Source organism: Harpia harpyja, chromosome 9 (genome assembly GCF_026419915.1).
Source record: "Harpia harpyja isolate bHarHar1 chromosome 9, bHarHar1 primary haplotype, whole genome shotgun sequence".
NCBI lineage: Eukaryota > Metazoa > Chordata > Aves > Accipitriformes > Accipitridae > Harpia > Harpia harpyja.
Window position 1 is genome coordinate 41,791,500 of NC_068948.1, and position 23,778 is coordinate 41,815,277.

The window sequence follows — 23,778 nt, forward strand, 5'->3', positions numbered from 1 at the left end:
GAAGTGGGTGCGAGGCACTTCCGCGGTGGTGTGCGGCCGAGAGACGGCGGGGGAGCGCGGCGGCGGGGCGGTAGCGGCGGAGGTGGTGGTCGGCCTTCGCGGTGGCGGCAGGGATGGACGTGACCGGGCCTGAGACCGACTGGCGCAGCACCAACTTCCGGCAGAAGCTCGTCAGCCAGATGTGAGTGCGGGCCGCGGCCTCAGCGCTGACTAGGCCGCAGGCGGGCCTCGGCCTCTGCCAGAGGGGCTTCAGCGGTTCCCGCTGTTCCCCGGGCCGTCCGCGCCCGGGTGGCTGTGTCCCACCCGTCTCCGCTCCTCTGCGAGTCCTTCCTGGTCCTCCCCTTGCTGCCTGGGTTCCTCCGTGGTCCCCGGTGTTTGCTCTCCCCCGGGCCCTTCCGCCGTCCCCCTGTGAGGGGGCCTCGTTACCGGGATTTGCTCAGACCCTACGTGGGGGGTAGTCGTGCCTGTTTTTTGACTTCATTTCTCCGATCCTTCTTCCCTTTCACTTTCCTCTTCCCCAGGAATACTGGCTTCCTGTCCCGCCTGACGGCATCTGCTTTAAGGCTTCGATTTTGGCAGTGTCTGTAGTGTTACCAAGTTTGACATATTCTGTCCTATGAAAACCGCTGTTATTATCTTGCATCTGACTTTTTAGGGCAAAACCAAAATAAAAATGTTGGTGATTTAATGTAAAGTTCAGCTTGTTGCCTTTTCAGTTGTCCTTTGTGAAACAATTGCTTTACTTGAATTACTTTGCTGCTCTGCATGTTTCTTCTATTTTCTGGAAGGCTCTTCTACCCTACGAAAGGTGGTTATTACAGAAGTGAAAGCACTGTTCAATGCTTCTAAAGTAATGTTGAAATCCTTATTTGTGTGTGCTTGAAAAGGTTGATCTTGCCTTGTTGCCTATAAGAATCAATATTTAAAAGCAGACTGTCTTTTTTTATGGCATGTAAACAGTATGCTATTTGACTGCATGTGGTTTTACTCCCTGGCTGTGGGCTTTACTTAAGGTGCTGGTTCAGAAGTAACCTGTTATGGTATTCATTAAAAAAATAAGATAATGTGTGTCAAAGCCATGCAAGCTTTCTCGATGCTCAGAACTGATGTTTTACTTTTTAAACTTTCTGCAAAGTCATTAATCTTGTTAGATTAATCCCTTGCTTTTTCTTCTCCTCTTCTACTGCTTCATCAAAACAAGGAGACAAAAGTGCCCTCAAATGCTGTGTAACTTTGAGGAAATAAATATGAGTAAGCAGATAGAAACCTTAATGCAATAAACCTCCGGTTTTGTGCTTGCCCTGCAAACTGCCTGTTTTTTCTCTGAGCAGGAAACAATGCTGATAAATGTTTCAATGGAAGCATACAGCAAGAGATTAAAAAAATTACTGCTACTGACTATTTTTTAACTTTAAGGTTAATGCCATATGAAGAGATGACAGTAATCTTAAACTTCTAATTTGTGTTGTGAAAAAGTAGAAATCAAATGTCCTCGGTTTATTGTCTTTTACGTATATGTGCAGATGCCTGTGTATGATCTGTGCGCTTTTTGTCATAGATGTATTGACACAGCCTTTTTTCTTTTTTTTTTTTAAGATTGTTTCTGTAAACGATGTTCCTTCCTTGCGCTTCATCCAGTTTTGTGGTATACATCATCTGTTTGTATTCACTGTCTTGTTTAAAAAGCAAACAAACTTATTACTGGGATAACCGTACAATGACTGTGACAGATTTTTTTTTTTTTTTTTTTTTTCCCCCACTAGGTGTGCTAGATATCTGAAAACAACTTGGCTTGGTTTCATGTTGGTACTTGGAATAAAGCAAAGCTAGCCAGAAGTGGAGTTTATAATAGATAGGTTTGTTGAATGAGAAATAGAAGCAATATATTGGCTAAAAAGACTTGAGCTCTGTATGCAACAAGTTCCTATTTCTTTCCATAAGCTTCCAGTTTTGCCATTAGTGAGGCTTATGTAGTAGGTGAAAGAGGGAAGTAATTAAAATAAATATCTGGTGAATAGGAATCATCTGAAAGTTTTCTTAATTTGTGGGAAGGTTGTTCCTAACAGTTACAAAAATATACTGTCTTACATGTGTGCATATCTTCCAGTTCATCCTGCAAATAGCAACCAATATTTATTTGTCAAGATGATTATTAACACTTGGTCTTAAAAGCTAACTTAAATGTACAGAACCATTCACATAACTCATTTTGAGTGCCTCGTTACAGCTTCTGGATTTTACCCTTGGGTTTCCTTTACAACACTGAATTTAAGTTGGGGGGTGGTTTGGGCTTTTTTTTTTTTTTTTTTTTAAAGAGTGACATTATGTGGATGAACATTTCAGGGTTGCTGTGTGGAATAGGTATCCTAGTGAATGTGTCAGTGGTCAATGTGTATGGTTTGGTTATCATCATTTGAGAGAAAACTGCATTTGATGACCTGAGAAACCCCCTTCAGTATTAGGTTCTTGTGTGACTGCAGGTTCAAGCAGGACTTTCATACTGTTACAAGATCCGGGAAAGCCTGAGCTTAGATAACTGAGGCCAGGGAGAAGCTTTGGCTTCTCCCAGGTTGTTCCAGGAGCCAGTGATGATGTAGGAAGTGTGAATATATACTTGTGCTTGCAAGGTACCCCTTTATTCTGGCCCTTACAGGGAGCAGGCACATACTGGTTCCTTGGGAGTCTCCTTTCTAAAGGCCTTTCCTTAATATGTTTTCAAATGTTGGTGTTGCCTGAAGGACAGCTCTGGACTGGGTTGTGTGGTGGTAAACTCCATACGTGGTTGTGTACAGTTGCTGCCCCAAGCTACTTCCAGGCTATGTTAGAAGGGAATCATGTTGAGTGTAGAGAAGGTGTGTAACTTAAGTTGTGTGATGGACCATTAATTTTGTGTTCAGCTTTTTGCTTGAAGTTTTGAAAAGTATGTTCTGACTTAAGATTGGATAGGGTTTAGCTAATGGTTCAGCTGGATGAGAAGAAAGAGCATGTGTGAACAGAAATAAGGATGGGAATGTGGAGAGCATGTGGAAGGAGGTAGAGGTGGAGTCTGAGAAAGAAGCAGGCAGATTAGTGGATCAACTGAAGTTTTGGGGAGGAGGAGGGGGCAGGGAGAAAAGATGATCTGCATTACTGCTCTCTATGAAACACTTCACAAAACCAGTTCATAAAGGGGCCTTAATTTTATATTCCAGCCTAGGTTGTCTGATGAGAATTCAGGCAAAAAAGGCCAAGGCGGCAGATGCTTCTCCCTTCCTGGGACTGTAGAAAGTGAGGGATTAATTTTATAAATGCTAATTTTGGCATTGGCATTACATTTGGCACGTGTAAACTGAAGAAGCTACTGCCTCTGCAATACCTCTTCATTCCAAGTGTTTGGGTTGCTATGCAGTGAACCTGATAGGGAAATTTCTCAAAGTTAAAGATAACTCAGGGAAAGTGGTTATTGATAACCTTGGTTGTTCTTCAGTACTGCTGATGGCACAGCCAAACGCTTGGACTGGCACAACTTGGAAGGGGCGGCTTCTTACCTAGTCACCTCTGCTGGAGGATATCACTTCTGTTGGAGGGTATGCTTGTGAAGCTATGAAGGGGGGATTCTGTGTGTAGTGGGGGGAGTTGTTTTCATTACCTTTCTTTCCAGTTCTGCAGTAACACTAGAACAAGGCCTTAGAGAGGCTGGATGGTCCTTTACTTTTCCCTCTGTAGCTGAAGGCAGCGTTCTGAGGACTGAGGCCCTTCAGGCCTTTATGTGTTCCGTCCAGCAAACGTGAATAAAGTCATATGAGTGATTCCTGGTTTGGGTCTTCTGCTGATCTGTGGTGTTATGTGGGTATTCCTGCAGTGAGGGCTGTTATTGATGAAATTTGTTATGTCCGATCTGTAACTAACAGAAATGTTGTGTGGGACAGCATCATGTGCACAAGATCAAGTGATGAAAGTTTAATGAATTTGTTGGTGTTTACTTGGAGGTTTTTAAACCATGTAATGGGGATAGATGTGGCTAACGGCTTACCAGCACACTTTTTTTTAAACTTTTTTTTTCCCCCCCTGTTGTTGTTTTAATCAAGAAAGGTTTGTTGAACTGTTATAGTGATCAGATAGTCTGTTTCATGAAACAGCATTTGGTGATGTTACACAGCTTAATGTGGTGTTGGGCCTGGAAATCATTGCCCTTTTGTGTCATTGGAACAACTGATTCATGCAGTCATGGTGTGAACTGGATAGGGGAGCTGGTATAGTTTTGAAGGAGAACGTGTTTTGCAAGATTTTTCAGCTAGATCAGCTGGCCAGAGTGAGAGGTTGCACATTGTTGGGCTGGAAGCAATTTTCTTGGGAACAGAGGGGGAATTCCTGAAGCTGGTCTTGGTGTTGAATGCTTCATCTTGTGAAACCGCAACTTTAACTGTTCTGCATAAAATGAAAAAGGCAGAGTTTTAATGTGCATCTTATGATGCATTTAGTAAGTGATTATGAGGCAGATGAAGGTTGAATTGGCTGATACCATCTAGTTTTCTGTGCTAAAGCTATGGCTTTTTTTTTTTTGTGACTTTCCCAGTATTTTAATGTAAATATTATGTTGATTGCAGATGAGTATGTGAACAAAGAACAAGCTGTGTGGTTTTTTTCTTCCTCCTAGTCTAAACCTTTATTGGAATGCTAACAGATATGAAATGGAGTACTTGGAGTGACATTATTGGTAATGCAGATGTAGTCATTATAAAATGTCTTTCATGTAGACATATATAAAAGTAGATAAATTCTTTGCTGTGGATTTTTTTCCAAATTCTTGATACCACATTGATCACAGCCACTAAGTACTACCTAAATGTTACTTCCTTTACTTGTCTCTGCTTTTTCTTGTCTTTCTGCCTGCTCACTTCTCGCTACTCTTAAAATGAGAGGCTTTGTCATTGTACGATGGGACTGAGAAGTTAAGGAGGATTTAGAGAGTAATGTGGATTTAGAGGCAGCCTTTCTGAAAGTGAAAGTGTTAAAAAAGGGAGGTGTCAATAAAGAACTGGATATAGCTTCTTCCTCTGCAGCAGAGCTCCTTTATGAGCAGCTCACTTTAAGGCTTGTTTACACATGGAGGAATAATTATTCTGCATTATGTTTGGATTCTGCTTCAGTTTAAGTAGCCTTCATGTATAAACAGCATTTTTTAGTGTCTGCCAGACCACACGAACAAGTTACTGTGAGAGAGCCTTACAGCAGGTAGCTATGTTCTACTGTCTTCTACTTTGCAGGCTACAGCAGGTTAGCTGTATGCTACTAGTTTGCAAGGTAAGGGTGTGAGTTGTGGCAGCCTAAGCTCCTGCATTTTAAGGCTATAGCATCTGCTCTTCTCACTTATGTGACTGTGTTATGGAGTTAATTCAGGAAGCTGAACCAGCTTACTGCTCATGCAAGCACCATTCCTGCTGCATGGGGAGTGGTAGAAATTCAGGGGGAAGAAAACAGTAGTCCCCCTTCAGACTGGCTTGAACTTTTCAGGGATCACTACCCTGACGCACATTTAGCGTAGGACAGCTGCTCATGCAACAGCAGTTACTGAGAACTGAGTTGCTGAGATGTTAATTACAAGGTGAAAGTATTTCCTGGTAACTTGTTTGTGGAATTTAGACTGTAGCTGCTAGGCTGCTTTAAAACAGAGCAGGTTTTGCAGTGAAGTGAAATATTTCCAAGAATGAGAATGCCTGGAGGGTTTGAATAGGGCTGTTCACCTGACTAAACTCCTTGTTTTAGGATGTCTTGTCGCGTGTGTCACAGTTGAATTGCTTGCTACTTTTTGATGTACTGAGAATTCACCTTCTTTTCCACCCATGTCCTTAGCAGTGTGGGGCTTTCTGTGGGGTTGGGATGGCTTTTTTTTTTTAATTTTTTTTTTTTTTTTAACTTTTCATCTTGCATGTTCAATATCCCATCCAGAGGGCAGATCTAGATCCAATTTACTAGAGGTGTGATGGAGAAAGGACAGCAAGTCCCCGTGATTCTGGCTGGTAAATGGGAAAGAACAGTAAGGGATTTGAAAGCTTTTTATTACCAAACCTGTTCTTTTTCTTCCTCTGAACTTTCCATGAACAGGGCCTTCTTTTCATCTTACTGCTTCACCTGCTGCTTTCATGTTGATTGTCCCCTCCCTTCCCTGCACATCGCTGCACATCTGGTCTTCTCTGCCCCTGATCAATGCTGCCACTTGTTATTCTCACTCATTGGTCAAACTTCTATGCCTTTAGGCAATCTTTTTTTAAATTTTTTTATTCTTCTACCTTATGTTTAGAGGATTCTCTTGGAAATGCCTGACGCTAGGCAGGCTCAAGCCCATTGTTCGCCATACGGATTACATTAATCCTGTCATTCAGCTTTCCTCAAATGAAGAGGTCCTGGTATTTTGTCAAAATAATACATCAGGTGGTAAAATAATGACTTGCTTAGCAGTTGTTCTTGAATTTCTGGAAAGAATAGTTCTGTTGCCTTTTAGAAATTAGTTGGCTTTTTTCCATTATTTGAAGGAATTTTAAAGGTTGGCAATTTTAAGGGTGGTCTTTTTGTTTGGTTTTTTAATCTATAAATGAGAGGGGGATAAAAAGCTGTTTCACAGACCTTTCTAATTACAGAAAGTATTTTCTGATGTCCTCCATTAATACCCAGGCTTGTTTTTTCCTCTTTTTTTTCAGTGATGACGCTATGAGGAAGGCTGGTGTTGCACATAATAAATCCAGCAAAGATATGGAGAGTCATGTGTTTATGAAGGCCAAAACAAGGGTAAAGCATCTGTATTTGTTTCCAGAAGTTACTGGGGTGTCAAAAGAAGTTTGGAACAACCCGCAGAAATAGCAGACCCAATGCACGTAGTTAACTGTCTCTGCTTAGAGTACCTAGTTATGCAAAATTTTTTGATTTATATGTGCTCCTTTTACCCTGAGGGGAGGTGAGGTGTTTTGCATCCAATATATGCATCAAACTGGACTTCAGCCCAAGGCAGCTTTGCTGATGCTGCAGCATTTAATGTGTATATGGGACCACAGTTAATTCTTACCCGGCGACTTGTGTGTAGTGAATTGCATAGAATTTCCTTTATCTACCATGCAGCACCATTCTGTATGACCAGTTTGGTGGTCAGGAGAGACTAAGATATCGATGAAAAGGCTGTGTCAAAGAGTAAGACCAAGGGAAGTGCTCTGGTCTCTCTGAAAGTCTGGTTATCATGTACAATTCTAGACTCTACCAAAATATAAACTTATTTCCTGAAGCTGTGTTACAAGAAATTGGATACTGTTGCTGTCTCCAAACAAGCCATGTTTGAGATAGAACTTGTCTTGGTGAAACTTTATAATGCTGATGTCACAAATTTATGCCTGCTGATGGCATCCTCACTGGTGAGTTGGTAGTTTCATGGGCAGGAGGGCTATCTCAGCCCTGTGCAGTTTCTTTTACGCATTATGAAGCACACTAATAAAATGCTGCAAAGAATATTTGTCTTTTCACTTCTGACACTTCTATCATATGTTAGTTAGTGTACCAAGAAAGCAGGTTCAATCTTTAAGAAAAAGGAATTAGCGTGGATAAGAAGCGGAAAATGGATGTATTAGTTTATAATTATTGTCACGTATTGTGATCCTATTAGTGTGACTGTCATGGAGGTTCTTTCCAGTGAATTTTGTGGTTTCTTGGCCTTCTTGTACCATGGACCACAATGACCTATTACTAAAAATATTCTTACTTAGTTAATGAACAGGCTGTTCCTTGCAATTGAACTGCTCTGAAAAGCCCACAGACATTGTGAAGTAAAATCTGTTATGTTGAGGAAGAATACTGAAGAACCAGAAAGTCATGTTTGCAATGTTTTTATTTCCTATGATAAAATACTAATTTTCATCTTTAGGAGGAATATCTTTCTCTTGTGGCCAGACTTATTATCCATTTTCGAGATATTCGTAAGTAATTGCTTTGTTTTGTTTTGGGTTTTTTTCTGTGTAATGGGACTGTTCATCCCATCCTCCCCAAAAAAGTAAATTTTAGGATTTGTGTGTGTGGTTCTGCATGTGACTCATCACAAGTTGCTTTAAAAATTTTCCTGTTATAAACATGGTTAATTTCTGAATACTGTTTCTTTTGCACATCCATCTGTAATAGAAAAGTGAGAAATTATTTAAACTTACTCCTTTTTCCATCTTCCTAATTTCTTCCTGTATTTTTGCTTTTTTCCATTGTTTATGTAGCTTTCTGGTTACCAAATTGGCTTAGGTTAATGTATTTTGTTAGAACTACAGTAGACAGTGATTTTTTTTTATTTTTTAAATTATTATGTGAATATATTTCTTGTAGAGAGTATATCTGAAGGGCCAGATTTGTGTGACAAGATTAACAAAGGCAATTAATTGTTCTTCCTTTGCAGACAATAAGAAGTCTCAAGCCTCAGTCAGTGGTAAGAGCTCTTTTTTCTTTTTCTTATCCCCCCCCCCCCCCCCTTTCTAAATAGAACAGCTTAGAAATCAGGGCTGTGGTGTACTAAGAATAAGAAGGCTGTGGATTCCCTAGCTGGAATATTAAATGCTGCTGGAGGAAAGGAAAGGTAGCATAATAGTCTTGGAATTGTTCAGTGATGAGGGTGACAAGCATGGACAGTGTTTTGGATGTAGAACAGGAAATTTGTTTCTTTGCCCGTTTGTACTTTTGTTAGCTCACAACACTAAGATTCTTGAAAGAACAAGAGTGATTGAAAATAATCTGCTGAACAGCCCAGGTTTCTCCCCTTTACCAGCTTTGGGTTTCTCAGTGTGTTTGTTGCATGAGAGGCAAGCATTTGTGGGGCATACATGCTCTGCCATTTGACTGAGATTAGATCTGATCATGTCTTCTGCCTCTGTGCTAGTTCTTACAGCAGTGTCTGTTAGGAACATAGTATGTCCCTCTGGTTTTTATCCCCCTGTAGGCTAAATATGCAGTGTCTGTGATTGATTAACATCCAGCCTAGACAGCTGGAATTATAAGTATTCCTAAGAAAGAGGAGGTATTGCATTCTGTACCTGATTAATATTGCTTCTGCACCCCATGTTGTGTTTTGCCCTCTTGAATTACCATTCCCGCTTTGATTTTACTTTTCTGCGTGCCCAGGATTCAGATTATGACAATCATCTTGAAAGGCACTGAATTTATTCACTGCATAGTAAATGTGATGTTGGGGGGGAACTGTATAGCAAAGTACTTCCTCTGGTCTGAGCACTGCTTCTCCGTGTTGACCTCAGGAGGAAGAGGCTAATTGGATCCACAGTGGGACTCTCTTCTTGGTTTTTGAGGTTACAAGCTGGATATGGTCATGGAGTTTTGTTGGCAGCCTGTTTTGACTTGCATATAAATTCAGAGGTGGCTAATAAGTTCCTTTAATGTATTTAGAATCTATTTGGAACTTTGCAAATCTGAAGTACTTTAAATAATCTCCACTCTATTTACAGAGAGGCAAAGATGTGCCAGAAACCTCTTGTCTCACAGGCAGAGGAGTGAATGTTAGATTCTCAGGGTATTGGATCTAGTCATGGTCTGAAGCTGACAGATCAGAGGGTGGATGGTGGAGAACAGAGGATTTTGGGGAGGCAATTGCATGGCTGCTGCATATTGGTAACTATTTTCTTTGTAGATCCAATGAATGCCCTGCAGAATCTAACTGGAGGTCCCCCAGCAGGGGCGCCTGGAATGGGCATGGCTTCCCGAGCTCAAGGAGCACCGATGAGTGGGATGAGTGGCCTTGGCCCAATGGGACAACAGATGAGTCTCCCAGGGCAGCAGCAGCCTCCTGGAACTTCGGGAATGGCCCCTCATGGTATGCCTGGTGTCTCTACAGCTACTCAGCAGAGTAAGTGTTCAGTTTGCCTCAACCACTAAAATTGTTAGATTGGCTTTTTAGTACGTAACTCTCTTCCACAAGGAAAGGGTGCTGAAGAGATTTCTTACTTCTGGCTAAAGCAGCCAAGTGAACTGCAGGAAGAATTGATTTCAAATACTGCTATCTGATGGGATAAATGTCTTCCTTAGTATAGTGAGGAACAGTCTAGCTGTTGTAGGAGCAAATGCTTCTTTTGTCCTACAAGATGTCAACTTCAGAACTTTGTTTTTGTACAGCGCACCTCTGTTTTCCATAGGTCCGGTGCTTCCTGCTGGTGACCTCTGTGCATGTTTCCTCCTGCACGTTTTTACATTCTTTATCGAGGCTGCTGACTCAATATAGGCAGTGAGAATTAGAGGTTGGTAGTAGGAAGTGTCATTAATTCTGCTGTTAATGTGCCTCATCCGTTTGAGGAAGCAGAAGTATATGCTGCTCGCGAAGAACATTAATGTACTTTAGGGATTATCTTCAATTATTATGAATTATACGGGTAACTGTCTCTCGCACTGGTTGGGTCTCATGTTTTGAGTACAGTCTACCTTCTTTTTAGCCCAACTTCAGCTTCAGCAGATAGCTCAGCAGCAACAGCAGCAGCAGCAGCAATTCCAGCAGCAGCAGGTGGCTTTGCAGCAGCAGCAATTCCAGGCCCAGCAGTCAGCCATGCAACAACAGTTTCAGGTCCAGCAGCAGCAGGCGGCAGCAGCTGCAGCAGTCCAGCAACAGCAGCAGCAACAACAGCAGTTGCAAGCCGTCCAGCAGCAGCAACAGCACATGCTGAAACTGCAGATGCAGCAGCAGCAAAACCAACAGCAGGTGATGACAAACAATTACAATGGCAATTGAGGTGATCGATGTTCAGTTACTTGTCAAGTGAGGCTTGGCTTGCATGGAAGTACTGAATATCAGCTCTGCCTGTTACTAATGCATTTCCACTCTAGGGTAGGACTTCAGTTTAGACTGGCAAGTTAATTGGCAACAATATATCACATCCCAGAGGAAAAGCTTAACAGTTGTTTGGTTGCTTTCTTCTGTCATAGCAACAGAGAATTAAAACCTATGTGTCTTTATAAACATCAGCATAGTCTTTCATTCTAACAAGAACAGAGATGTGGGAAAGAACTAAAAGCCCTTGTGTTACTCTAGAAATAGTGGCTGTTTTGTCATTGTGTGAATTACACATTGCCACTTTAAAAAATGTGTGCTGAGCACATCATATATATGTATCAGCCTTGGGCACCAAAGCAGAAGAGGCAACTTCAGCTGTGATGCTCTTGTGTGGTTTCTGGTAAATAGTGGTGCTGATGCAGGCTGGTTGGTTTAAAGAAGTGCTTCTGAGCTCATTTGTACAGGAGGAGCTGATGGACTTCATCTTTGCTTTTGAAAACTGTTTTAGTAGCGAGACAAGCTTGTAATAGTGAAACCATGGGATGTGCACTATGTAGAGTTCAGATACATCAAGAGTGAGTGGATAAAAGGGTTGGGCTTTCCCTTTGGACTTAAAACCTCAGCCCGATGTATTAGGATTCTGTTTGCTTTTGGTTTATGCTATAAAAATAAGGCTGCTATTGCATTGCTGGAAGCTTTAGCAGCCTGGCTTTTCCTGCTTTTCAGATGCAGCAGCAACAGCAGCAGCAACAACTACAGCGAATTGCCCAAATGCAGCAGCTGCAGGCAGCACAGGCTATGCAGGCACAACAGCAGCAGCAACAGCAGCAGCAGCAACAACAGCAACAAATACCACAGCAACAGATACAGCAGCAGCCACCTCAACAAGTAATGCAACAGCAGATGCAACAGATGCAGCAGCAACAACAGCAGCAGCAGCAGCAGCAACAGCAGCAGCAACAACAACAGGTTGCTCAGGCACAACAGTCTCAGCTTCCACCACAATCGCAGCCTCAACCCCAGCCCATGGTATCTCAGCCACAGGCAATCTCAGGACAAATTCCTAGTCAGGTTATGCCCGTTACTCTTACACCACAGCAATTAAAAGCAATGCAGGTAAGGGCTAGTGACCAGCTGATTGTTGGTTCATTGTGATCCTCTAGAGAAATAAAAAAAAAAAAATCTTTGGCTTTTGCTAATAATGAAGTAGGAAAAAATATAGCTTATGAAGAGATCTGTAGTTAGCATGTTACGAGTATGGAGAGTTTAAAGGTTTATGTCTGGGCCTGCCAGTGGAGAACAATTTTGTGTCTTAAGAGTAGGACTTCTGGAAATCTGTGAAAACCATTTATGCAGCTAATATTTAAAAATAATTTCTTGTCTTACTCTTGAATGGACAAGTAAAAAAAAGAAACAAACTCTGGTTAAAGAAAAATCACCTTCATGATGTTAGCTGTTCTAGAACATGAGCAAGTGCTTTGAAGTGCTTAGCGCATGTGACTGGAGCCAGTGTTGGCTCTCTAACATGCTGGCTTTGCTTCTGCTGCCATGTTGAGATGTTTTGGTCAAAGTTTAAGATAGCAGTAGTTCCTGCCTTGAAGAGAATGTGGACAAGACAATAGTTTTACTCAGTTGAACCTCTTGCTGGGTCATCCTCTTAATGGTGCAGCTTTTTGAACTGTTGCATTAGTCAGTTTTTTCTGGGCTCCGTATGTGCTGTTGAGCAAAAGCTCAGATGTAATCCCAAGACTTGCCTTTCTTTGGGCCTTGCTGGGGAGGAGTGGAGTGTCAACCACACTTGAGAAAATATTGACTCCCCATGGATGAGTTGATACATCCACTTTGTGCTCCTACCAGCTAAGCTAGGAGTAGTTAGATGTCATATACATCACACTGACAGTCATAATGAATGTATAAACATTGGAAATGGACCTGATGGGATCCATCCAAGAGTACTGAGGGAACTGGCAGAGGTCCTTGCCAAGCCACTCTCTATCATCTATCAGCGTTCCTGGTCAACAGGGGAGGTCCCAGAGGACTGGAGGCTTGCCAATGTGACTCCCATTTATAAGAAGGGTCAGAGGGAGGATCCGGGGAACTACAGGCCTGTCAGCCTGACCTCGGTACCGGGGAAGATTATGGAATGGTTTGGCTTGAGAGCGCTCACGTGGCAAGTCTGGGACAAGCAGGGGATCAGGCCCAGTCAGCGTGGGTTTACGAAAAGCAGGTCCTGCTTGACCAACCTGATCTCCTTCTATGACCAGGTGACCCGCCTAGTGGATGAGGGAAAGGCTGTGGATGTTATCTTCCTTGACTTCAGCAAGGCCTTTGACACTGTCTCTCATGGCATACTCCTTGAGAAGCTGGCGTCTCGTGGCCTGGATAAGTGCACTGTTCACTGGGTGAAAAACTGGCTGGATGGCCGAGCCCAGAGGGTTGTAGCGAATGGGGTGAAATCCAGTTGGCGGCAGGTCACGAGTGGTGTTCCCCAGGGCTCGGTGTTGGGCCCTGTTCTGTTTAATATCTTTATTGATGATTTGGATGAGGGGATTGAGTGCACCCTCAGCAAGTTTGCGGATGACACCAAGTTGGGAGGCAGGGTCGATCTGCTTGAGGGTAGGGAGGCTCTACAAAGAGATCTGGACAGGCTGGATCGATGGGCTGAGGCCAATTGTATGAAGTTTAACACGGGCAAGTGCCGGGTCCTGCACTTCGGTCATGGCAACCCCATGCAGCGCTACAGGCTTGGGGAAGAGTGGCTGGAAAGCTGCCTGGCAGAGAAAGACCTGGGGGTGCTGGTTGACAGCCGGCTGAATATGAGCCAGCAGTGTGCCCAGGTGGCCAAGAAGGCCAATGGCATCCTGGCCTGTATCAGAAATAGTGTGGCCAGCAGGAGCAGGGAGGTGGTTGTTCCCCTGTACTCGGCACTGGTGAGGCCGCACCTCGAGTACTGTGTTCAGTTTCGGGCCCCTCACTACAGGAAAGACATTGAGCTGCTTGAGCGTGTCCAGAGAAGGGCAACCAAGTTGGTGAGGGGCCTTGAGCACAAGTCTTATGAGGAGCGGCTGAGGGATCTGGGGTTGTTCAGTCTAGAAAAGAGGAGGCTGAGGGGAGACCTTATCGCTCTCTACAACTACCTGAAAGGGGGTTGTAGTGAGGTGGGTGTTGGTCTCTTCTGTCAGGTGTCTGGAGATAGGACAAGAGGAAATGGCCTCAAGTTGAGGCAAGGGAGATTTAGGTTAGATATTAGGAAAAATTTTTTTACTGAGAGGGTTGTCAAACATTGGAATGGGCTGCCCAGGGAAGTGGTTGAGTCACCATCCCTGGAGGTATTCAAAAAGCGAGTGGATGGGGTATTCCAGGGCATGGTTTAGGGGGTTAATGGTTGGACTTGATGATCTTGAAGGTCTTTTCCAACCTAAATGATTCTATGATTCTATGATTCTATGAAATGCTGGTCATTGGTAGGTGCTTAATACAGTGTGCTTGAGGGAAATCAACACGTATGTGGTTAACTACGTTTGCCGGAAGGTTGAAGTATCTATTATTGTCATAGGAAGACCTGATAGTACAGGGAAGAAGGTACAAGAAGTTGTTGAATCTTGTGTGCACAGTCTATGGGAAGACTGTTCTAAATGTTAGAAACATGGGAACTTGTTTTCATATAGAAGGCTCAGAAACTCTAGAGTATGTATGTGAAGCTGATCTTGTCTCCACACCCTTTTTTATGAGTATAATCAATACAGTTGAAACAGAAGTGTCATACCCTAATCAGGTATGTATGTTTACTTCGTTCTTTCTTTTCATACTCAAGGTAAGAGCTCAGCTGGTCCAGCAGCAGCAGGCAGCAGCAGCAGTGCAAGCAGCTCAGGCCCAAGCTGCTCAGATGGGAGCTTCAGGGCAGGTAAGGGCCCAGGAGCCAGTATCACTAGTTATAGGCCTGTAGCAAGTGCATGCTAGAGATGAGCATGGAGATGGGTTTCTGGTGGCTTTCTGATGAGGGGTCTGATGTCGGTCATCCCCTTTATAAAGGTGATATGGGCTTTTATGCTGTTTCTCCTTTGCCTGGAGTCAGAGGCAGGATTTCGTTGACAACCTCTCTGTGCATGCTCTCTGTCCCGAGTAGGTAAGATTGTTGCCTGTACTGACACAGGAATGCACATCAATAAGACGGCCTACTGTGGTCATGCTACAAGTCTGACTGTTGGTACCTGGACTATATCATCTCTTCTTTCGTTAGACTTTCTTAGGTGACTTCTTTGTTGTGTAAACTGGTTTCTGTACTGTGAACCTTTGCCTGCTGTCTTTACTCACATATGATTTACCTTCCATCTCCATGTATCGACCATAAAAAAATAGTATAGACAATGAAATATCTCTGCACTCCCCTTTCATTCCTTTCATCTTTCATTCTTTTTCTGAGTGAAATTGGCAGTAGATATAGATTGCTCTTGTTCTGGATGTGAATTGTGAAGAAAAAATGGCATATGTCACAAGTGCAGATTGCATATAAAAAAAAAAAAAGAAAAAAAAGTGCTGGGTGAAAGCTTATTGTCTAACACAGTTTTCTTATCCTGCAACACACTTGTAGCCCCAGTGATTGTTCCTTGATGTGTGTCTGGTATGAAGGAGACATGGGGAAAAGAATTGGGAATGGCTTGAGCTGAACCTCTCATCCCATTTTCCACAAGAATATGAAATAGTCTTTTGTGGCTTACCTCTGTAGTGTTTCATATTGAGGCATTTTACAGACATGGGTAAGTACAATTATCACCACTTTGTAGATGAAGAGGCTGAGGCAGACAGGTGAAATGAGGTTGACTAGGATTAATGGCAGAGTTCTTTTCATATAACCAGGTATTCCATGTCTGCATGCACCATTTTCCCTTCAGTGCACAAGTAATATTATAGGTTCAGTAAGACATTTGGAAGCTTTTTACATGGACTCTGCTAACAATTGGTTCTTCAACATGCATCTCGCAGACTTGTATCAGGAATAGTGTGTTGTACCATCATAACTCTCATGTGGCCCATATCCTTGTTGGTGACTAAGTTCTGTTTCTGTATTGGTTGTTTTGCTTGTGTCAACATAACACAGGATGTAAAAGCTGAGCAGTGGTAAGTACAGTTGGTACAGTACCAGCAGCAATGCAGAATTCTCTTTCTACAGTTGAAATGTGAATTAAAACTTCTGTTTGTTTCCTAAATAATTTCCAGGTGGGAGCTGCAGGGACTTAGGCTGACTGGAAGGAGACTCTTGACTTTTTTTTTTTCTTTTTACTAACTTAATGGTGCTCTTTTCAACTTCTAAGTAGGAGATGGATTGTGCTTATATAGAATCAACTTAATTCTTGCCCCGTTTATTGAATTCATATGCCAGTGGCTTAACAGCACAGTGCATTTGAAAAGTTTCGGCCGCTAAGATGGTTGACAGCAGGTTTTGTGTTGCAGCTTTATTCAGACATATGTAGTAAACTCAGGGATTGCTCATTATCTATGACGGGTGGAGTTTAGAAAATTCCACATACAGGCTTTACTCCATTTATGTTCATGCCATTGCAATAAGAGTCTACTAAAATTCACTTAACGCTGTGAAGTCCAATAATTAAATGGATTTCTTGTACTGGTGTAAATATTTTCTGTATATAATATTTAGTTTTAAGATTGTGGCTATGTACAATATTACAATGCAGCTTCGGTATTGAGAGTGTATATGCATTTTCTTTAATTTATAAGAAGTTTCTTTTAAGAGTAGATTTTGCTTTGTATTTAGTACATTTTTCACTAGCACCAGTGTTTTTAATAAATCTGCCTTGATTTCTTAATTTGGTTCAGGGAAGCTTTTGTTATAAACAAACCCTATCCTAATCTTTGCTTGTTACATTTAAACTTGGTCTCTAGGGGCTTTCAAACTGCAAATTTTGGTTGATACAGTTGCGTTTTTCCTTTTCAGTAAAGTTTCTGTTCATCCTTCCTACATAAAAGTAAAAGCAGTCCCAGGTTTAAACATGGATCCATGTGAGTTCTGAAGTTCTCTGAAGTTGTAGATGCCATTCAGGTCAATGTTACCCTGCTTGGGTGTCTAGTACTTGTAAGCATGTAACTCACAGGTGAAGCAAATAAATAAAGTAGTGTCCTAGTGACCAGAGAGCGCTACACAAGTGCTTGCAGCACCAAGAGAAAATCTGTAGTCAGTTGGAGTTAAGTATTAATAAAGTTTAAATCACTGTTCTGGTGCAACTCCTTCAGGTGCTCAGAATGCAGATTGGCTGTTGCTCTTTGAAAGTCAGAGCTGCCTTTAGTGGAGTGACAGTGGCACAGAACTTATATACGCTCACCAGAAGCTGCATACTTATGAAATTCTGAATCTTTGGATTTTAGATGAAAGAAAATTACAGGTTCAGGATTCTAATTGTTATATTCCACTTCATTTTTATCAAATAATCAGTTCTGTGTCTTACAGTGGAGGGAGACTCTTCCTCTGCTTGCTCTCTTTTTATGGGGTAAAATTCACGATTCTATAAACTGAGATAAATCAATTTCACTTGTGGAGGACGATTTGCCTTCAGTTTAAATCTTTTTCAAAAGTACTTGAACACTTCTGGTTGTCTTCTGTTTTTAGACTGACGAGAACAACTCCTGCATGGATATATTGCTTTGCATAAAACAGGTGCAATCTTTGGAACCCCCTTTGTCAGAGGGCCACAGGTTTCATAAATGTAAATTGGCTGGAGAATGGGAAAAATAGATTACTTTTTTTAAGAGAGTGGAATTGGTGTCATTTTATATATACACTTCCGTTCCAAAGCACACATTTCAAAAAAACCAAAAAATATAAAAAAACAAACCCAAAATAGTGTGCCTGTGCATACATGTTTGACCAACTACAATACCATAAACAGCTGAAAGCCTTTGAATCTAAGTTTGTCGTGCTGGCGTTCAGTGGTTCGCCAGGCACTTGAACTGTGAATATGCTTCTAATTTCCTTGACCTCAGAGGATGTAATCTAAATCTTTGCACTTTGGTGGTGTGGCATGAGAAACAGGACCGAGATGGGACATGTGGGTCACCATAACATACCTGGGATTTCACACGCTCCAGAGATCCATGTGCATTCACGAGGGTCTAAGATGGGGTGATTGTGCCTGGAAGGATATGTTCATTTTTTTTTCCTAGCAATTTCCCTTTTTCGGGTTTTTTTTTTGGTTGGTTTTTTGTTTGTTTGTTTGTTTGGTTTGTTTTGTTAGGGTTGTGTTGCTTCACCAGCTCTCATGTTGATACTGTAGCTCTTCACTGCACTTTGTAGCATCCACCTGTGCTTTGTGCCAGTGCTGGGTTGTTGTGTTTGCTTGTGGTGGCTGTTGCATGCTGTGTGTGTACATGTGCATGTGTGTGTGATGTCTGAAGTGCTCTCATTTGTTTCCCTTTTGAAATCCTGTCTCTGACCATCCCTCTTTGCCTGGATGGAAAGGGACTGCATTGCTCTGATGTTGTGAACTAACAGCTGTGCTGAATTTGACACTATTTTCTTTACCAGTTATTGCTTTCCTTTTCAGTCTTGCTATGTTGTATTTAATTTTATTTATTTTTAACAATTGTAAGCACATGCATTCTCTGACTCTCTAGAGACATGTTGCTGGCTGCTTCAGTCCATTTACATAGAACACTAAGCAAGAATGCCCCAAACTGATTACTGAAAGGAGATTTCATTAACTTGTAGGTTAGTTAGGGCCTGTGTAGGTTCCTTGGTAATATGTATGCTGGAAATAAAAATAGCCCAGAGAACTCCACTGTACATCTTTGAAGTACCAAACAGAAGCTTTTACTGACAATTGAATCTGCCAGTTACCCAAATACTACCTCAAAAATATGCTGTATTTGTTGTAAATTCACAGCATATGTGGTGTAATGTCAAATTTTAAGTAACAGGGGGCTATAAAGATATATCTGATTAAATCTATGTGGCTCATGCAGGCTGATGGTTCTGAAAGGTACTTCTAGACACTGCAGGGTAGCATAATCCTAATACTGTTTTAGAATAGAAATCCATTCTAATGTTAACCTTCATCATTTGTTCTAAATGATTATACTTTAGGGTATGCTCACTCTATATACCTGGAGAATCAAATAGTGCATGAATTAAGCTTAAGGCAGATTATGGACTCATAACAATATTTTAGCACAGCTTAGTAATAGAGGAATGGGTATTTGTCAAAATGATGGAAATTACAAGGATATATTTGACTTATTCAGTGAGTTATAAAAGGAAGGAAATAGCTTTTTCAAACCCCGAAGTCCTTTTTGTTGTCTTTGGCATTGTTATACTGTCATAGGTTAGGTTGATCTGAAATTTTGCTCACTGTGGAACATTCCTACTGACAGTTGCTGTTGAACTGTCTGCCAGATTCTTTTATAATGAAGAGCGGCATATGCAAATACTGCTAAATCCTTTGAGCCCACAGTGGGGGAACGCACATCAGAAACCTATGGCATTATATAGCTTCTTACATGGAGCATTCTTGACAACAATCTTAGAGTACTTATTTCCAAGAATTCTAGAAATTCAAGATGTCAGGCAAAATTTAGGAAAAGCCTTTCATGCAAATGATAGCATAATCCACCCTTGACCTATCAATCTGAATCAGCTCTCTCAAGATACCTAGAATTCATTAGATGCTTTCTGAAAACGGATAGAAAGGGTATAAAAAGGAGTTTGATTTATAAGCTAGCATGTTAGGTTAAACTTTAGAGAAAAGCTCACTAACCTTCCCTTCATGCTCCCCCTCCCCCTAATTCCTGGAGGTTGCATGTGCTTCTCATCCTGCCAGTGCACTGCATTTCTTGTTTTGCGATTACTTTTGTCTGTTGTCCCTCTGTCCTCAAAGATGATCACCGCACCTATGGCCCGAGGTGGGATGCAAATAAGACCACGGTTCCCGCCTACCACCGCTGTGTCTGCTACGCCGCCAAGCTCCATTCCTTTGGGCGGACAGCAAATGCCACAGGTATTTACTGAGTCAAAGCACATTGTGTCAGGAATTGTGCAAAGCATTCAATACGTGATTGTATAGTACTTGCTTTCAAGCAAGGGGAGGTTCACTTTTTCATCAAACAACTTACTTGCTGGTGTTACTCAGGGTATTGGGCTGTTTAGGTTTTTTATGGATCCTTTTTCATTTTAAGTAATAGGTTTTCTGAGAGCTTGGAATGTCAAATAAAGCATTTTTAGAGCGGCATAGATCTTTATTTTAACATTTAAAATGTTTCCATGTTCATAATTGATTTAAGTCTCAAATGAGAACTTTGTGGTTTCTGTTTAGCCTTTGTCCATGCTCCATGAGTGTGCATTTATGAGGGTGTTGCAAGTCAGTACTGCAGTATACTGGCTGAGTTGTGTCAGGGACCTTACTTATCATGTGTTCATGCTCTGTACAGGTGCTTCTTTCATCAGTAGGAAACTTGGCTCATTTCAGTTTGAGTAGCTTCTTGGCATGGTATCAGGGACCAAGAAAAACGGAGCTGTTCTCTTCTTTCACGGTTGTGTAGGAGGAACTGCCAGAAGGATTCCACTTGTGCCTGCATCAGAGAAGAACCTGTGTAGGCAGGCTGGCAGCACCTATCCAGCTGTTGCTGGAAGATGCATGAGGTCAGAGTACTGCATCTGCCTGGTGCAGGTCCGGATCTGCTAAATACCTCACAGTCATGTTTTGCAAGTAAAATGTGTCATTTTGGGGGAGCAGGAATGGGGAGAACTAGAAGGAAGTAGAACTGAATTCTCACCAGTAAGTCACAAAACGAGGCACTGCTCTCTGCTCTGCAGAAGTTTGCTGATCCCTATGTGATTGGTGTTGGTTTAAATATGTATCATATTATGATGGTGGAATAGTGTTCAACTGCATTTTTCTATCTGTTATTCACAAACATCATGTCTTGTTCTTCTAGATGCTAATTTTCAAATTTAATACCAGGTGCAGTTTTAGTTCTTAATATCGCTTCGTTTTGTTTGTAGGTTTAATGAAAGTTTCTTCACTCTTTGCATTTTTGTTTCCTTTGCAAGCTTGTCATGGGGCTGTGGAATGTCTGAAACTCTGCTTCCTAGTGCTGCTGCATCAAGTTTAGTAGGCACAGCCTTTTCTTCTCAGGAATTTGCTAAGGTAGATACAGTGACCAGAAAGATTCTGCAGACCTAGGCAAACACCTCTGTCGTTTCTGATTTAAGATGGATGGTCATTTCAGTCCAGGTCATTTTTTATATGTTAACTGAAATAAAACCCAGGCATAGCTGTTGAGTCAAAGGAGAATTTACTTTAAGCTTTATTATCTGTAGCAGTCTATATATACTGACAAAATCATCTCCCATATGAAATATTCACAATGTTTGGTTTGACGATGAGGCCTTCCGATAGATATTTAAGTAATAGATTGGCTTATATTTAATATCTGAGTAATAACAGAAGACCTCTAGTTTAAGCATTCAGTGCCATAGGCTGATCTTTTAGTGCTGTCATGTCTGTGGTTATTGAGGAGCTTTGATTTCTGACACCAAGTGAATTGGTCATCAAGGAGCGCGCTCAGTAGCGTGCCAAGGATTGTGAAAATGATGTAGAAGACTGAACAACTAGAGAAGGCAGAAGAAGAAAGTAAATTTCTTTGTGAACAGTGATTGGACTGAAAATGGCTCCTAAGCAGGTGGTAGGATGAGTGACTGAGTCATGGTTTAGTGGTGGTGGGAAGCATGTTTTTAAAGGTAGTCTGACATGTCGTTTACTTGACAGCCCTGGATCAGCATGAACCTCTAGTGTTGTCTGCCAAAACATTTTGTTCACGTTCACAGAAATTAGAAAAGTTGTCATTTATGCCTCTTAATTTTGTAAAATGCTTAAATAATATTGTCTGTTGGATATAACTTCCCTGTCATCAGAGCCCTTGCAGCTGTTCACAATAGGAGTAAAGGGCTGTAGCATGTATCTGGTTATTAATTACTCATTTAAGAGTCTGTCATCTCCTTGACTACAGTATCAAAAGTCATTTAGACTTGGTGATAGGTAGTTCAGAGCGTCTTTCTCTTTAGAAAAGAATCTTGGTATTTCACTGAAGAATCTCTTTCAACAAAAGGACCAGATCTGGTATCAATACTGTGTGTCTGTCTATTTTTGCCCCATATGACAAAAATGTCAGTCTGTCTTTTTTTTTATCACAAGGCTCAGTTGATTCTGGATTTAGTTTTTGGTTTGGTTGGGATTTTTTTGCTATTATGGTCTTATCAATCAAAAGAATATATTTACTGATATGGCATTGTATTCCACAGTCTCCTGGTCTTTTTGAATTGCCAGAGAATTAGAACTGACTTTTTTTTTTTCCTCTTAGCTGAAGTTTGTTTGTGCCTGAATAGTTGCCAAACATGAACTACAATCGATATTAGTGGCACTTTTTGAACAGCTAAGAGAAGTTTCATAAACTGTATTTCAGTTGGCTCAAGAAACCTGCTGATCTTGAAATTTTAAAAGATTAAACTAACCTAATACTTAGCTTTTGCTTTAGCAATTAGATAACTAATGTGCTAATCCCAGTCATTCTCCTGTATCTAGTGTCAAAAGCTTCAAGTTCTGTCTACAAATTTATTGCAGTCTGCAATAGTATGAACTTCCAATTTATTGTTGGCACAGAAATCTTCAGCAAACTGAAAATATAGGAAAAAGGGTAAAACTGAGTTAATATTAAAATAAAGCAAGGGGTACTGGCCTGACTGGGAATATGGAAACCTGTATCTGAACTTATCTGAAGCTCTGCAGCGTTTCCATTTTGTCATGTAAAGCAGCATAATGGTGAACTTTAAACCCAGTTTGCAACAGAGTAGGCAAGGCTGTGCTTACTGGCTTAACAATGAAACTGTAAGTACAGTAGTGTAAATGCTTTCTAGAGTTTTCCTTTAGACTAAAAGTGTTTATATTGTTCCTCATTATTACCCATCACTTCCTTGTTGCAGTCTCCTTTTCCTTGCTGTTAGCTTCTGCATATTGTACACTCTCGCTACTGGGAGCTTCTGAAAAACTCTCGTTAGCCTTATCTACTGAGTGCTGTTCCTTGCCTGAGACTCAGCAAACTGGAGGTAGGCCTCATAGCTAAGTTTACCTTTCAGCATGGTGTGTTCTAAACACTAAGAATAGCTTTGATTTAGTAGATATTAAGTGCAAACTTTTGTCATGTAAGCCTAAATATTGTTTGGGCAAGACTTCAGTAAATTAGGGCTTGGTGTCATAATCAGGTCACTGTAGAGTCGCAGAGTAAATTCACATTCAGTGGGCTGTAATAGCTGTCCATGAATATGCTTGTAGATGCAGAAACTCTCATCCTGCAGTGAAAAAATACATAGTTGTATACCTTTCATCTTCAACATACATAAGGAAATACAAATGGTCAGTAACCATGGCTTAACTCTGGAGTTAAATGAGAAGCTAAATTAGTTTAATGGAGTTAAAGCTCCAGAGGGAAGGGGTTTTTGTCTTTTGGGTTTTTTGGTGGTTTTGGTTTTTTAAGCCTTCTTTTTAGTGGGAGTCGGTTGGAAAGAGCATGCCCTAGAAGTTGAAATTTCATTAATAGTTATAATCTTAATCGATATCCTGCAAACAATGTAGAAATCTAAAGCTGAAAGCATCTTTAGATCTGTTCTATAGAAAGACATCTGAAATTATTATTAGCAAATTAACTGCTTTCAAAGAAAAGTAAGGTAGTAAGTTCAGAATTGCATACTTCTGAGTGCATATTTTTGAAAATATTGCAATTTTGCTTAATATTAGACATTAGTCTTTGGTATTCTGAAATTAAGCTGGCTGAGAGCAAACCTATTGCAAGAAAGGAAGCTGTTTGCCTATGCATGTACTTAAATGAGAAGGGGTAATGCAAAAAAAAATCTAATTCATTCTATGCTTATATGCACAGTAGATGCTGCATGTTCTTTTCTTTGCTTTTCTGCAACATTTGTAACTTCATGTGAAGGGACCTTGGTGTTG

General features: G+C 41.2%; 1 protein-coding gene across 3 annotated transcripts in view; it reads left to right on the forward strand.

The window, feature by feature from the left end:
* Positions 1 to 29: 29 nt before the first annotated feature.
* MED15 (mediator complex subunit 15) overlaps positions 30 to 23,778 on the forward strand; it is a 31,771-nt gene continuing 8,022 nt past the window's right edge. For 2 of the 3 annotated variants that reach the window (XM_052797798.1, XM_052797799.1), the window contains exons 1-9: positions 30 to 181; positions 6,678 to 6,765; positions 7,886 to 7,937; positions 8,399 to 8,428; positions 9,638 to 9,853; positions 10,434 to 10,696; positions 11,495 to 11,884; positions 14,583 to 14,672; positions 19,654 to 19,773. In XM_052797798.1, the coding sequence (XP_052653758.1) occupies positions 114 to 181; positions 6,678 to 6,765; positions 7,886 to 7,937; positions 8,399 to 8,428; positions 9,638 to 9,853; positions 10,434 to 10,696; positions 11,495 to 11,884; positions 14,583 to 14,672; positions 19,654 to 19,773 (1,317 nt within the window). In that variant the 5' untranslated portion in view covers positions 30 to 113. The remainder of the gene's footprint in view (positions 182 to 6,677; positions 6,766 to 7,885; positions 7,938 to 8,398; positions 8,429 to 9,637; positions 9,854 to 10,433; positions 10,697 to 11,494; positions 11,885 to 14,582; positions 14,673 to 19,653; positions 19,774 to 23,778) is intronic. The other variant, XM_052797800.1, reaches the window with a different exon arrangement.